At 39.9% G+C, this 16,869-nt stretch overlaps 1 protein-coding gene across 2 annotated transcripts in view; it reads right to left on the bottom strand.

Annotated features, from left to right (window-relative positions):
- Positions 1 to 1,037: 1,037 nt before the first annotated feature.
- The window catches only part of dicer1 (dicer 1, ribonuclease type III), a 42,844-nt gene continuing 27,012 nt past the window's right edge, over positions 1,038 to 16,869 (bottom strand). For both annotated transcript variants that reach the window (XM_022221407.2, XM_051956167.1), the window contains exons 23-29: positions 15,628 to 15,780; positions 14,262 to 14,894; positions 12,697 to 12,952; positions 11,655 to 11,923; positions 8,487 to 8,649; positions 8,233 to 8,308; positions 1,038 to 6,209 (exon numbers count right to left, since the gene is read on the bottom strand). In XM_022221407.2, coding sequence (XP_022077099.2) covers positions 6,044 to 6,209; positions 8,233 to 8,308; positions 8,487 to 8,649; positions 11,655 to 11,923; positions 12,697 to 12,952; positions 14,262 to 14,894; positions 15,628 to 15,780 — 1,716 coding nt within the window. In that variant the 3' untranslated portion in view covers positions 1,038 to 6,043. The remainder of the gene's footprint in view (positions 6,210 to 8,232; positions 8,309 to 8,486; positions 8,650 to 11,654; positions 11,924 to 12,696; positions 12,953 to 14,261; positions 14,895 to 15,627; positions 15,781 to 16,869) is intronic.

Raw genomic sequence — 16,869 nt, forward strand, 5'->3', positions numbered from 1 at the left:
ACTTAAATAAGTTCAGAGATGTCAGCAGTTGTATTCATTTGGAATCACTCACACTTTGAGAGACCATGACACTTAGAAAAGATCAACAGCATTCTACATCACCAAAACTAACAAATGAACGTGCTGTATGTATGTTCTTGACCCTGCAGATTTTGTCATATTTCCAGGAGACCTATAATAAACTTTTGAAAGAATGAAAATACATGATTACTCCACCAAGGAACGCGGCAGACTTAAATGACGATCATCGTATGTTTGTTTGTCTGTCTGTGTGTCTGTTAGCAACATTACTCAAAAACGGATTAGGATGAAATGTTAAGAGAAGGTCAGAAATGACAAAAGTACCAAGTGATTAGATTTTGGCAGTGATGCAGCTCATAGTCTGTATCCATGGATTTGTTAAAGATTTCTGTATCTTTGCGAGATAGCAGCATGGCGTCACTATAATTATGACAAGTAAACGCTACGCCAGCTGCCTGCTGATGATCACAATTGTGATCCTGCTATAAATCCACCGCTGCCGACTTATCAGGACTTATCAGTCGGAAATCATACAAAGACTGAGCAGCCTTGGCAGAGTACTACACTCTGAGGGTCTTTCTTGTTATTTTTGGTGGCAAAGATGCATGTGCTTCAATGATTAAATCATAGAAAATTAAGAGTTGTAGAGTCTTTGGAAACTCAAGATTGTCATGTTATATGAACAATATGCTGCCTATATAGTAATACAGTACATTACCAGTATACATAAACTTTTGTTTACAACTGTACAAACTCAACACACAGACATGAGATGAATACAGGCTCCATTCTCACTGTACTGTATAGCAGAGTACTACCCCAAATAGTACTACTTCAGGATTGCTGGAGGAATGATCTAGAAGCCACCAACTTTCAGATCCATCGTCTGTGATGAATGAGCTTTGCAGATGCACTGAAACTGCCAACTGCTGTTATGACTGAATTAGTGTTTCTAGAATATCACTTATGCAAATGAAGTCACAATCAACAAACAATGAGCCTCACATAACCCCGAGTGAATGACCATACCATTACTTTTATTGTATATATACTGGGCTACAATTATAAAAAATAAAGAAAAGGAAAATAATTCAGAGAGAAAAATTAAAGGTATTTGTGATCCATAAGGTGCAGACCGCAAACCACTGCAGCACAGTATTACAGTATGAGTGAGAAGTTCAATTTCTATACCAATGTCCCTTAAATATTTGCTGCAGGTTGTGATGGCCCATAATTCCCATACTGATAACAGTTCTTCACTCATTCCGCGCGGCTCCATTCTGCTGGTGTTCTGCTGCTCGGTGAAGTCACCGTCGACACTCCATGCTGGCTTTGTGAGACCAATACTTTGCTGACAAGGGTTCTCTTCCTCCCCCACTTTCACTGCATTTCAAATAAATGTCCGTTCTCTTCCACCTTTGTCAGTCCTTAAAGGAAAAACCCACTTTAAACCAGTTGTAAAACAAGCTGGGGGTTCATTTTCTTGTTTGGTGGCTTGTATTTTTTTTTTACACCAATTCCAGTTTTTCCTTGTTGGCATCTGGCTGATAATGCATCCACACTTTAACACGAGTGGGGTTTTGACTTCAAAGTTTTAACTTTTCACAGCACAGACTACTGTATTGTTGCTTTTACTTACTTCTACTGTATAAGACCTGAATACATTCACCACATTTGTGCGGTGAGTTTGCTGTGACCGAGTTCCAGGAGATGCAGAGCTGTGATGCATATGATGGAATCAGGGCTAAAAAGCCACAAGTGTCAAAAGCCTAAAGTCTTGACTGTCATGTTACATAACCAGAAATACATGTTAGGTTTCCATGTAACTTCACAAGGCTGTAATTTTAACTACAGCAGGAAAACTGCAATGTTTACATGATGAAAGATGATACAGCATCATCCACATATAACTAGAGACTAACTGATGCTAAAGGTGCTCTGCTGTGTGCTCTCCTTAATGAGTGAGAACAGGTTTTGTGTGTCAAACTATTACTTTTTTTGTATATTAATGCCATAAATTTGTTATTACATCCAAATGTCTGATTTTGGTTTTTGCCTTTTGTCTCCCTGAAACACAGAGGAAAAAGTTCCTTCATAGAAAATCTTTTAGAGAGTTCCTTACCAACTCTATATTTAATAAAACCGCACAAATTTAAATGTTAGACATTACCCTTTCTGTAGATTTTGGGGTAGCTGGGGACTGAACTACAGATCTTGGCTCTTTTCACAGCTTGTTTTGCAGGATTCATTTTACGATTAAAAAAAAATGCACATCAGGGCTGGCTCTATTCTTTATGAATATCACAGGTCACTGGTTTATCACAGCTCATATGTTTAGCCCGTTTTGTGTTGAAAAGAAGAGTAGTATAATTTACTGACAGTAAAACTGGGCCAGGCAGACCATCTATTTGACAAATACGCCTTACTGGAGAACAAGGCACAGATTGTTCTACCTCTTTACAGATGGAATATTTCTTTTTTTTTTTCCCAGAAAGTGACAGCCATTCTCAACATCATTATCACTTGCAGACTAGGCAGGTTAAAGACGAGTGCAAACGTTGCGAAAACAAGGGAGAACACTTCATCATGGTCTATGAGTAATTAAACAGTACAGGGGCTGGTTTGAGTGGATTTTTCCTTTAAGGTTCCAATAAAAGGCTGTGGGAGGGGATCACTTCAATGACCGTCAAAGCAGAGGAGAATTAAAACAAGTGTCAGTTCTTCATTCGTAGTAGTTTGACTTCATTCATTCATAAAACCCATTTAAGGCAGGATGTCACAACATGACATCCAGACATTTTTCCCCCAAATTAGAGATTTTTTACAGTGTATTTGTCACATGATACTTTGCAGGCATATTTTGACTTTCCTCCCAAAGCCCCTTATTGTCTTTTTAAACAGATTTGTGTAATACCAGCAACTGAAACAGCAGCAAAGCCTGAACCACAAGTGAGTACTTAACATTACGGCATCATATATACAGTTCTTTCAATCGTCTATCGTTCGCTCCCTTTCGCACTCTGACATGAGGTAAAGTATGGCGCCCAAGTGCAATGCTCAGTTGTGCTACATGTACAAAAAATAAAATAATTTAAAAAAAAAGCCAGTAGGAGAAAACAGTCTGCTCTGCTCACCTTCAGCACTTCCACGGACACTTTCCTCCTCAATTTCTCAAGAACAAACAAAACAAGGATCAAAAACAAAAGATGATGCCACTTGTGGCTGACAAGATTATTTGTGATCCTTATTTCCCATCAGTCACAGGAAAAAAAATACAGTGGGCATGGCACCATATGAGAGATTTCACATTCTTTTTTGTTTTTGTTTTTTAAATAATCCCTCCCAAAGTCTTGTGAACAATTAGTGTGTTTAGCTGGAGAAATCTAAATGGCTGTGTGCGACCACAGACTGAGATGTGGCAAAGGGTGTGACGGCGGGTGGGACATGCGCTCCAATTCTGAAGTCTAACAGAGTCTCTCTAATAACGGGGGAATCTGAAAGCACAGTCCAGTTTAATAGGTAGACTAGAGGGTCACACACCTGCTTGAGAAATAACAACAGATTGCACTCCGTCTGACAGTGACTGATTGTAGAAAGATGTACTGACGTTTGGATGCGTAACTGATTTGACATGAAAGCTGATGAATTTCCAAAATTCATACTTGAGTATTCACTTGGTTAGCTGTGGGACCCAAAATAGGAAATGTACAGAACCCAAAGAGAGATCTGGGAGACGAGATTAACACCAGTCCCGGTAACAAATGGAACAATGACAATGAATCATAATTCATGCTTCATTCCAGTACAATTCCAATCCAGTCTATGCTTCGGCTCATCTCCTCCCACAGAGAAGGCACTGAGATTTGTGTCTCGTGTCTGACTGTAGACATGAGACACAAATGACTGTGAGGGAGTGTCAACTTGCTGAAACAGATCTGTTCATCATATACTGTATGTGTGACGCAGATGACACTGCTGTCACAGTAAAAAGACTACAGTATGTGTCCCTAAACTGAATTGCAGCCTTGTCCAGAAATGACCACGGAGAGCACTGTCATTTGAGGTAGAAGCACCTGTGTGTGGGATTATATGACTGTGGATTAGATTTCAGATAGCTATACTAACACAGTTTAGAAAGCACACAGGTAAATGTCTCTTCCAACCTTTATTTATGAGGATAGATTTGAAGAGATAAGTCAAGTAGTTTCCTCTGCCTATTTTTGGTGTATATTTAATGTTTAAGAGTGCAATCTGCTTACCTCTGCAAGCAATGATGCTCATTAAATCAATCAATCAATCCTCTCTTGTTACCCAGGATTCGAAACTGATGAATTTTACAGCTAATGAATGAAAAGGGAAAAAAAACAGCTAGGCTTATGTGCAGAGTAAACACTTCTTATCCCTGCCCCCTAAAATCATTAAGTCTCAACCTCAAGTATGGGAGGGGGAAGAGTCGACGACGCAGCTCTCCTCTACAGCTTGATGGCTGACGAACAGGACAACCAAACAGATTTGTTTTTCTTTTTTTTTTAAAAAAAAGGTCAAATAAAGAGGTATTATAGTTACAGTGCAAAAAAGATGAGAAATTCAAGCTTAATACAAAAACATAGCACCAAACAAAAAAGAAAAAAATAAAGACAAGAAAATGCATGCAATTAACTGAGGTATTCAAGTGAAAAAAGGGCTTACTGATGAGAAAAAAAAGACATTTAGCAAGAAGCAAAATTTGTCAGAACAAAAACCACAAAAAAGGCTGGTATCCTTATTCCTAGGAATTGTCTTCAACCTCATAGTGTCACATCTGCTTTAGCTTTGGTAGGTACGGGATGTGAGGAACACTAGTGTGTTGAAATGAAATGGCCTTTTTCACAAAGACTATTTGAAAAGGTTCTGTCTTACACGAGTATCCAATTTGTAGAAAAGTCTGCAGCATATTGAACGTGTGATATGTCTTTCTTTTCTTATATCAAAACTGGATGATTCGCCGTGTGGAAAGACATTTAGTGCGCAAGAATGACTAATTTTACTCTATCCATTCTTAGTATCAAAACATGGTAAACCAAATCACCAATATAATGCCATAAACATCTGATCTTGTTCTCACACACTCTAGATATATTCATAGATGATTCAGAACATTTACAGAAGCCATCCAGTTGTCATGGTTTATACATAAGCTACAAGAACATGCAATCGCAAGTGCGATTAAAAACTAGTTTAAATTACAGTAACTGGGAATGTTGAAATTCCTATCTGTTTTGCAGGATATGAGGGTTAGCCTTAGCATCTAAGACCAATATTATTTATGTATTTTATATTTATATATATATTTATATACTTTGCTACGTATATGATTTTGGTGTCAATGTGACCACACAATTTTCAAAATAACAGACCCTAATGGAATAAGTGCAAAAATGATCAAGAATACCATTTCAAGACAGATTTCAGACAGAAGTGCCACCAGGGTTTTGCTCCAGTGGTATCTGTTAGCCATGTCTGCCTTTAGCGTTTTAAAAACCGCTTTAAAACTGACTGGCACTAGTGCACAGGCTGAGAAGTTTTGCTTTTTTTTTTTTCTTCCTACATACTTTGATTTACACCTCTGATTGAACTATGTACAATCTAACACTACACAATAAGCTTAAGCCTCATCTCTCACTGACAGAGGTTAAAAACTAAACAAACAAAAAAAACTGTGAGGAATTGACACTGCGACCTGACGTTTTTTTAAAACACTTTGCTAAACGTTAATAAAGCACTCATGTGATTACACAAAGCAGAGAAGGAAAGTAAAGATTGTGTTTGCGCAAAAAAAAGAAAGAAAGAAGGTAAAGGATCCAACGTGAAATCTGTTGTGAGATCAGTCTGCTTCTTTTCTTGTGTCTCCACAGTGTTCCCTGGCTGCCTTGGTTGTGCTATCACAGGCTGAAAATACAGGGCTAGCAACACGCTGTTTTGTGAAGCTGACGTTGCTTTTGTTTCCATTAGCGTCAATAGCTTAGGTGCTAATGCTGAGAGCTCAGTTGTTTTGGACCTGAGGTTGATTGGCTTTGAGGCTGCGCAGAGCTCTTCGCGCTGCCGCTGACTTGGCGATCCGGTAGCTGCGACCAACTCCTTTAAATTTGCCCTTACCGACGACCTCCACCGTCACCCGGACCTTCCCATCATATGTTCTCTCTGCAGGGCTGCAACAAGAGGAAAGGAATCAGGGTTTCAGACTGTAGTCGGCATGGCAATTTTAAGTTTTCCAACATATTTGGACAAACAAACATTTGATTCCTTTTTGAAACAGGGCCTACAGATGATTGGACAAAAACAAATGACGCACAAGTTGACGTTTTGTAGTCCCGTTCATAAGTGAAATAAACACAAAGTCAGATTAGTCACACAGAAAAAGTATGTTTTTTAAACCTTAAAATCCATACAATTCCAATCAGGGGTTACAGTTTAGGTGCCTATATTTAGAACTTCCTTATGAAGTGACAGGTGGAATACGTTCCTTTAAAACCTCTGATAGGCTCTGTCATTCTCTGTTGTTGAACTGCGTGGGGTCATCATGCCAGCATCATGAGAGCTCTGTAGGTCTGAACAAAATAAAGGTGGGTGGCTAGAAGTCTGGCAAGCAATTTGAAAATTTCTCCAAATCATTTAAAACTACCAAGATATCCTAATCAGAGTCCTAAAATCAGTTTTATGAGAGAAGTTAATCTTTGACATTTGGGATATTTGGTTGAAACTAGGGTATGGATTTTCGAAATTTCGGGGGGAGGGATAGTGTTTCGTGACCTCACACTGATCTGTATCTACCAAACTGTGCAAGGATCATCCTCCAGTCCAGGTGGACAGTCGGATGTAAAGCGATTCCCTCCAGGACTTCCTGAGATGGTGTAATCACAAGAATGGGATGGACGTAAGGTCACAGTGAACCTGATGCTAAACGAATCCTCAGTAAACCTCAAATGTTTACTGAGGAGTTACCTACAGAGGATCTGTAGGTAACTCTTCAGCTGTTGGGGTCAAAGTGCTGGATTTACAATGAGAAAGACACTGCCCAAAACTGATCTGCATGGGCGGTATGACAGGTAAAAGCCTTTGTTCCAAAAAGAATATTGGAGTGAAAGTACAGTCTTCTAGTAAAGATTAAAGACAAGGTTTTAGAAATATTGATAAATCAGAGCGGTCTCAGAACAGTAACAGTAGACATGCTTTTAGCAGACCAAAGACAGCTTTTCAGGAGAACCTCACATTAAGTGTAAAGCACGGAGCTGGTTTGAGGTTGCTTTGCTCCCTCAAGAATGAGGCAATCAGGAATTGTTTAAGGCGTTAATTAGGCAGCCTGCACTTCACGGATTCTGCATCATATAGAAGAGTGTTTTTAAATAATGTGAGTTCAACCGGAAGTGGACCTTTCAATAGGATAATGATCCTAAACACACTAGTAAATCACCAGGGAACGGCTCAAAAACAAGAAACTGAGGGTCATGGCATGATGAACTCAAGTACATTGAAAAAAACCAACAAAACAGAAAAGCTATTTTCAGTCATTACGCTGCACCGTTCTGTTGTAGTAGTTGCCATTTCAAAAGGTTTGCAGAAAAAAGGAGCAGCATAAGCAAATAAATGACTTAAACAAGTAACTAGCAGTGATGGCTGGGCAAATGGGTCAGAGCATCTCCAAAGTGACAGTTCTTTTTTGCGTGTTGCTGGTGTGCAGTGGTATGTACGTAAGAATTGGTCTAAAAATGACAACTGGTGAATTGGCAAGAAGGTCACGGGCACCCAAGGTTCATTAATAAATGAGTGAGAGCTGGACTGTGGGGTTTCATTCCCCATGACAGCAACTGTACCACATACTGCTGAAAACCCTGACGTCAAAGTGACAGAACGGTGAAGGAAGGGGCTGTATGAGGGCCTTGTAGCTACGTGGTGCACATGCTGACCTTTGTCCACCAGGACAGGAAGCAAAGAAAATTGGACACAGGGGACAAAAACGTTTTTTTGTTGCATTAAAAGAGTTCAAGGTGTTGCTTTGGCTTTCAAATTTCCCTGCTCTTAAGCCTATCAAATATCTGAACGGATGCTATAAAAAATGTGTTAAGTAGAGCTCACAGTCCAATATGAAACCAGATGATCTACATTTGCATCTACCTATGTATGTATGATAAGTGCAATGACAGAAGCAGTCAATTGTGTGTGTTGAACTCCAACCTGAACTTGGCAGTTTCTGGTTCCATCTCGAGCAGCTCCCTCACAGGAGAGCGTGGCACATTGGCAGAGAATTTTTCTGGAAGTGGTGATGAGAAGGACAGCGATGAGAAAAATCCATAGCATGATAAAAACTCCACTCATGTCCACACAACTGGCAAAAATCCTGAATGTTTGCAGTCACACAAGTTCTCTGCATTAACCGCTTATCAATACTAACAAACAAAACATAAATGAAAGGACTTTTACTTCCTCACCTATAAGTGGCCTCATCATTGGATAATAGACTTGCCACACAGTCTCCAAAGACATCCTGCTGTCCATGTAAATTGCTCCGGCTAGTGACTCAAAGATATCCCCCATGGCTTTAGGGACTTCAATGTCCTCCTCCTTCTCCTCATCTTCTTCAGAGCGTCGCAGCTGTTAGGAAACACACAAAAAGTTGTTAGTTAATATCATAACAATACAGACATAACCATAAAATAGCCTGGCAAAAAATGAACATTTCCGCCTCAGTCTGGTAGGACTGCAGCACTCCTGTCTTTTAGCACAGCCAGACATTCCAGTGCAGCATTCAACTGTATATATCAATGCTGCCGAAGTGAAAAAATATCCAAGCGCACCAGCGAGAATGACTATTCTGTCATAAGATTTGGCAAAACACAAGTCACTCTGAAGCAATCATTGATTCATGTATCTGTTCTTTGTCATTTTTACTAAGTTACAAAGCTCAGTGTACAATACATCAAACAAATCTAGCATACATTCTTAAACTGAGTGTTTTAGCAATTTCCATGTCCTATTGTCGCATCTATAATAAAGTTTCTTAACTTTATTGTAAACCGACTCAAGCCCAGATTTGTAGAGTTCATTGCAACGCAGTTCTATGACACTGGCACACCTTTGACATTGTCTTGTACTGTACACTAACAAAGTACAAGGTAACGTCACTTTTCCTTCCCGTCCCCGCTGTGACGTGACAGAAAAAGTGTACAGGAGTTTGGAGCTTAAATTTACTAAGACACTGATGAAAAATGGGACCAAAGGTTGAGGTGGTAGCAGGGGCAACCAGAAAAGCACTCAGAGAGCACAGAAGCAGAGGCTGCTTAGTTGGTCGTAACAAGCGGTTATTTGACTTACTGTTGCCTTTCTATCATCTCCAACCAGTCTGCCCATTCTCCTCTGACCTCTCACATCAACAAGGCATTTATGTCCACACACCTGCCACTCACTGGATATTTTCTCTTTTTTGGACCATTCTCTGTAAACCCTCGAGACGGTTGTGTGTGAAAATCCCAGTAGATCAACAGTTTCTGAAATACTCAAACCAGCCCGTCTGGCATCATCGACCATGCCACGTTCAATCGCCTTTCTTCCTCATTCTGATGCTCGGTTTGAACTTCAGTAAGTTGTCTTGACCCCGTCTATGTGTCTAAATGCATTGAGTTGTGGTCATGTGATTGACTGGTTAGCTATTTGTGTTAAGAAGGAATTGAACAGGAGTACGTAATAAAGTGGTCGGTGAGTGTGAATGTCTCACACTTAAATGTTGCAGATCATCAAACTAATATTTATATTTACTGAAAATTAGACAGAGATAACCCACAAAACACAAAATGTCATTTCTAGATTTACTGAAAACCTATAACGCCCCTGTGAAAAAGTAACTGCTCCTTAAACCTAATAACTGGTAGGGCTCTTGATGGGAACAACTGCAGTTAAACATTTCTGATAGCTTGTGATCAGTCTTTTACATCACCATGGAGGGATTTTGACCCACTCTTCTCTGCAGAATAGTTTTAATTCAGCCACATGGGGTGTTTTGTGAGCATGAACTGATCTTTTGATGTCTTGCCACAGCATCTCAGTTGAAATGAAGTCTGGACTTTAACTCCAGAACCTTAATTTTGTTCTGTTTGAGCCACTCAGAGGTGGACTTGATTGTTTGCTTTGGGTCGTTGTCTTGCTGCGTAACGCATTTGTGCTTGAGCTTTAGGACATGAACTGATGATGGATATTCTCCAGGAGGACTTTCTAATTGAGAGCAGAATTCATGGTTCCATCAGTGATGACAAGTCGTCCAGGTCCTGTGGTGGCCAAGCAGCCCCAACCATCACATTACCACCAACATGGTACATGTTCTAATTGTGGTATGCAGTATTAGCTTTACACCAGATGTAATGGAACTATGTCTTCCAAAAAGTAGTGCTGGCCCAAACAGCAATTCCTGGGCTCTGGATATTCCAGCCCTACCAAAAAGTTAAACCTTCGACTCATCCGTCCACAGGATGTTATCCCAAAGGTCTTGGGGTTCATCCAGATATTGTTTTTGCAAATGCTAAATGAACCCTTATGTTCATTGTGGTTAATAGTGGTTTGCACCTTGCAACTCTTCCATGTCGTCATTTTTGCCCAGTGTCTTCCTTATTGTGGAATCATGTAGACAGAACTAAACTGAGGTCAGTGAGGCCTGCAGATCTTTTGTGGCCTCCTGGATGAGATATAGACACTCTCTGGGAGATATTTTGTTAGCCGGCCATTCCTGAGAAGGTTTGCCACTGTTCTCCATTTGAGTTGTGTTTCCCTGGACTTTGTTTTGTATCTGTTCTTGAATCTCTTTAGAATGTGGCATCATCTGCTGATTTTAGAGACCATCTGTCTGGCTGTCAGTCACAATACATTTTCTGTCATATGGAAGAGACACAAGTTGATATTGGACGCTGTAGAAATGTTACAACAGGACTTATCAATGTAACTAGGGTTGTATAAATTCTGAATAAATTCTGTAGCATAAGAACATTAGGTGATGTGTTCAAGCTAAAACTGGATGTGAAGTTGCTCTTTTTCTTGTAAACAAAAAAAATTGACCACAACCCTTTAAAAATCTCTTAATTGGCACTTTCCACTGAGACACTCACAGCTGGAATGTTAATGTACTGACAGTCCGTGTAATTGTCTAAAGCATGACACATTAGCAGCTTCAGCATGTTACTGTTAGTCTTATTTGATGAATGCTGAGAAGTGGGGTGGAACTATATAACTGCAGGGCATTTCCTTATTTCTTTCAGCTGTTTTGGAGTATGTTTGTGTATGTGCCTGCTGTCCCTAAAGCATAAAAGTAATTCTCAAGCAAAATGAGAGATCTGGTTCCAAGATAGCCATTTCCAGCCAAATTAAATCCAAATGCATTTTCTCTTCAGTACTGAAATCATTGGAATATGAAACAGATTCACAGAAGCTGACAGCCTTGTTATTCAAGCTTATCTTTTTTGACTGCTGACTATAATTTTAGGGGGTGGGGGTTGAGGGGAGGTGGGGGTTGAAGGCGGGGGGAAGACGACAACAGCAAAGATTAGGTTTCTTCCTACAGGGCTCTGTTGTTCGGTACTGATGCTAGCAATGTTCTTGATTGAAAAAAGACTCACCTCTGAGTCCATGCCTTGCATCTCATTCTTCTCCAGCTGAAACTGCACAAAGTCGTCGATAACGTGGAAAAGCTCGGGCGAGATGGCCTTGAAGTACTTGTGGTAGTCATACTTAACCGCCAGAGAGGCAAAGATGGTGTTGTTGACTAGGGCTGAGCGCAGGTCTGTCAGCACCCCAGGAGAGTGCTGCCGTGGGTCTTCATAAAGGTGCTTTGTTATGAGGTAGTCTAAAATTGCATCACCAAGAAACTCCAGCCGCTGGTAACAATCTGAGGAAAAAGCAAAGAAGTTTGCCATTTATTAAATGGGAATGCATTGGTAAAAAATAAGGTATATCTTTGTAAGTAAAGACTTCAAAAGCAAAAGTAAGAGCATCATTGCAAGCGTTAACGTAGATTCCAAAAAACACATATAAAATCTAAATTGTTATATATGTTACAAATCTCTCTTAGCTGCAATTGTGCCATCAGTTTTTTTCACTTTCACACAGCTGTCTCTGCCACAAAAATCCTGCGTCGTACAATAGTTAGCACAGATTCAGTGAGTTAACTGTGCGTTAACTGTACCTAGTTGTTCAGTCTGGTATTAATTAGTACCATGAGGAAATTGCAAATAGTGAATTGAGCTATTTGTAGTTTTTTGCTAGCTCCTGCTAGCGATGTACTTGTAGATGAGTTAATAAAATAAGTGAAAACAGGTGTTGGAAGGTTTCATAGTAGCTTCATGTCCCGTGTCATAAGCAGCACATCTCTCTTTAGACTTTCCTTTGAAAGTTTAAAATTACTGAACAATATTTTGATCAAGTGTCAACACAGATGCTTTGACAATATCAAGCAATACCTGCTTACTGCTGAAACCAGAGAGACCTCCCATTAGCAATCTGGTTTTGTCAATTTGTATAACTGGCTACATTTGGCATTTGGAAGGCATAAATCTAAGACATAATTTATGCTGTGTACCCAAGTCTAAATATTTATGAAGCAAACAACATCCAAGGTTAAAAATTGTCTGAACTTCCTTCTGTGATGAGATGAACTCTGACCTGTAATGGTGTTATAATGGTAAGAGGCGTGGGTGAAGGCTTGAAGGAGGTAAGCCTTGTTCTGAAAGGTATAGTTGATCTTTTTTTCAAAGTTCTCAAAGCCGGAGATGAGGTGGTTGAGAGTTCGCTCTGCATCTGGATGGTCCAGCATGCAGCGGGGTGGGATCTTCAGCCAGCCGTAGCACAGGTCGATGGCTGTGGTCTGACAGATCTGCACCACGGCCCCCGTCAGGGTCTCTCTCTCCAAAGGTAACACCTGTTGTCATTAAACAAACAAAGCACATAACCTCAATAATTTTGTGAACACTTGATATTTCTACATGCGTTATTCAAAATGTTGTCTTGTCAGTAAGTGGAATTGTTTTGTTCTTTCAAAACAGAAAAACAAACAAAAAACAACATTTGCACTAGACCCAGTTCAAATTCTTGTAAGTGTAACTAAGCAGGCATTACTGACTCTGCTGCGATCAGACACAAAGATTTATGACAGGTGAAACGCAGGCAGAGAGAGAAGAGGACAAGAGAGACAGAGTTAAAAAAAAAAAACAGACTGGAGCAATTAAATAAATGCAGCATGGTTCAAAAATGGTACAGAAATGAGCAAGTTGATGTGTAGAGCAGCACTGAAGAACACCTCATTTGTTCTGGTTGTATTTTTTTCATTACTGCTAACACCTGTGAGCACTTGGATTTTGTGCTAAATACAAAATCAAAGAAATTAAACTTTTGTTTTCATTCTTTTTTTTATAGATTTTTGGTGTTGTAACCGTGTCCTAATGCACAGAAGACAATTTCTATTTCTCTTTTCTTCCGACCATTTTTGTGCTGTTTCCTTAGAGGTGCAGGACTTTATACTGCAGTAAATGATAAAGTAATTAAAATGTGACAGCAGGAAAGAGCATTCAGAAACTGCTTGGAGTTCAGTGGGCTAACCTAGATTGTCAGGTCTTGTATCCTTGTGCCTGCACAAAGACCAACACTTGTTGCTCCGTGTACAGAAAGGATAAGCTGCTTTTGTCAAAAATTAGTGAAAAAACAAAAAAATAAACACAATTCTATGATGACAGGTGCTGCTGCTAAGCAGTTTACCATCATAAAAAATGAGATGACAAGAAATCATTATCAGGTGATCTTTAAGACTGTTTGGTCTTAACTTACAAAAGAGATCAAGGTCAACAACACTGAACTTGACAGTGAGGGGAAAAAAGCAGAAGCTGCAGTCTGAGCGCGTAATACTTAAAAGGCACTAAATCATCCTCAAACAGTAACAGTATTGAAAGTGACCGATAGTATTGATAATTAAATGACAGTCACACAGTGACTAATAACAGCTGAGTAATAAAAATGAAAATCGAACATGAAGTGCCGTATTTGCAAGGTATCTTTCTACCACACTTCAAGATGAACAGCATTCTTTCAAACATATAGATAGAATTAATCTGTGACATGCATTCATTCTGCTACTTTAGTCATGTATACTAAGGGTTTCCTTTATTTTGTCACTAATATCTTGTGCTTATTATGACTGGATGCAATATTGAACAGTGTTTGAATTCCTAGCTCACCTTGAGGCCCAGTGAGCACAAGAACATTTGGGCTGCTCTCTCTCCACAGCTGGTCAGGTAACAACCCAGCAGAGCCTCCACACAGTCTGCAATGCTCTTGTCTGCGATGCACTGCTCCGTGTGCAGGTCGTAGGAGATGGACTGCTTGCCGAGCTCAGTGCCGCAGTTCTCTTCTGATGGATTCCAAAAACCCACCACAAAGTCGTCTTCCTCTCCGGCCTTGCTGGGGTCCAGGTAGCACATGGCGTCCCATGAACTGTAGTCAAACTCCTCAGCCGAAGGCCCACTGGGCACCTGCTCTGAGGGGTAGTGTGCTGTGGTGGGATGGAGGGGCTTCTTGGGGGCTTTCCATTCATATGGAGACTCCATGGCAGGAGAGGAGCCCGAGGCTGGGGTGAGCGAGGGAGGGAAGCTGCTAAGAGAGATTTTTTTACCAAACGCACCTGATCCCAACAACATGTTGTCAATGAATCTGATGTGCTCTTTGTAGTACTCCAGGTCATCCTCCATGTTGACTTCATCCTTTGGCTCGTCTTTCAACATCAGCTCACCATCTTCATCCACATCCTCGCCCTCATCATCCTCATCATAGTCATTCCCAGATCGTCCGTTGGTCAGAAGGTCCTCTTTTATCTGGATGGACACAAACAAGAGGGACAGTAGAGTTCAGGTAAAAAAATAACTATAAAGAAGTAGGTTTGGTTGAGTACAGGCATGGATTATTATTTAGCACATGTTTAACCAAGTCTTCCTTTTGCGGGTTAAACATGACTTGACTTACTTTTCATGTCATTTGAACGGCTCTCTGCTGTGTGAGAGGACTTGTTTCTAAACCAAATCCATGAATCACAAACAAACTACTGTTGACTCTGGTTAGAAATGTTCATTACAATAACAGAGTTATTAAAAATAATAATGTGAATACATTTAATTACTTGTATCGAAAAACTGAAATTATTCCTAACTCACAAATCAGTAACAAAAACAACTTTGTATCTCTGACTTGTTCTGTAAAGACCAGCTATACATCTGTCATGGGTACAGCTGTGAACTAAGATTACAATATTGACATTTTTCTTACCTTCATTGAAAACATTTATTGCAGTAGCAGAATTTAAAAATTGGCAGCTGTGGGATTCAAAACCGAAATACCAGCACAGTGTTGCCATGTGTTGGAAGACAAGGGTTAGGGTCAGGGTTAGGGAAAGGGAAAGGCTGCCCTCTAGTGGCCTGACCACATCATAACACTGTGACGAGAAACTATGGATGCATCGGTGAAACTTCACTGTATAATGCCAATTGCCTTACAAAAAGCAGAATCATTCTGCAAATGGTACATTCAGAAAGTTCCAGCAAATCCACTGACCACATCTGAATCCAGTTTGTCACTGCTGCTCTTGTCCTGGTTGACCACATATCCAGGAGGCAGCCAGTTAACGGGAGGGTCGAAGATGGACACCACCATCCTGCTGGGAAGCCCTTTCTTCTTCCCCAAACGGTACAGGTTACAGTTGCTTACCTGGACAATGGGCAGACCATCAGTAACACAATGAGGACTTTGAAAAGTTAGTTTTCAGCAGATCTCTTGGTAGAATCTGCTCTCAAGTGAGAAGATACACAGAGTAGCTGAGTGCTTAGTCTAAATAGTATGCAAACACAACCAGCGCAGTCACAACAATTACCATCCAACGCATAACACATTTTATAATATTGACAATTACTTCTAAGTTGAATAGTAGAGTAATTCCTCATATGCATACAAAACAAATATAATAGAGACTATATTGAAAATAAAGGCCCCAAAACAGAAACTCAATGCAACAAAAGTGAATATGAAGTGATCACTGACATAAAAGTTAAAAACATTGTGATCCCTGAAACAAAATAGCATACAACTTGATTTCAAATCAGTCTAACTGTATAAATATAGTAATAAAATTACATGGGAACACCAAAACTTGTTCAACTGTGGGCCGTTACTGTCAACATCTCTGCACTTAGCTTCATATGGAAAAGAACTGCCAGAGGAATTAAAAATACTGATTATGAGTCAGATGAAGAAGGATACAGGAAGGTCAGAGACCAACTGAAAATCTGATGGAACACAATAGCACCAGTAATCAGGAGATATAGAACAATACATAGTGTAATAAATCCGAACCACAGCGGCAGTCCACCTAAAATGATGTCATGGACTTCCATACTCTAGTTCTGGAAAAAAGTGCTTCACACACGTACGGGTTATCAGTAGAAATCTGAGTTTCTGTGACAGCTTAGACAATGTAAAGTGCAGTTCATAATGTCAACCTCTACAGATGGAATCCAAGAAATAAAGCCTTATTTGCAGTTCAGTACAAAGTTGAAAGAATCAAGTTTGATAAATGAAATGAAATTAGTCGTCATCAGCAATGAGAACACATTCTTAGGTCTAATGAGACCAATTTAAATTTGTTCCCACATGGGTCTGGGTAAGACAACCACAGTGGATGCATGGTCCCAAGAGTGAAGCACAAAGATGGAAGTGTAATGTTATGGGACTGCATGAGCGCCAAAGATGTTGGAGAATGATATTTAAAAATGGTACTATCAGTGTCTTTAAAAACATCAA

The sequence above is a fragment of the Acanthochromis polyacanthus genome, chromosome 1 (genome assembly GCF_021347895.1).
Source record: "Acanthochromis polyacanthus isolate Apoly-LR-REF ecotype Palm Island chromosome 1, KAUST_Apoly_ChrSc, whole genome shotgun sequence".
Lineage (NCBI taxonomy): Eukaryota > Metazoa > Chordata > Actinopteri > Pomacentridae > Acanthochromis > Acanthochromis polyacanthus.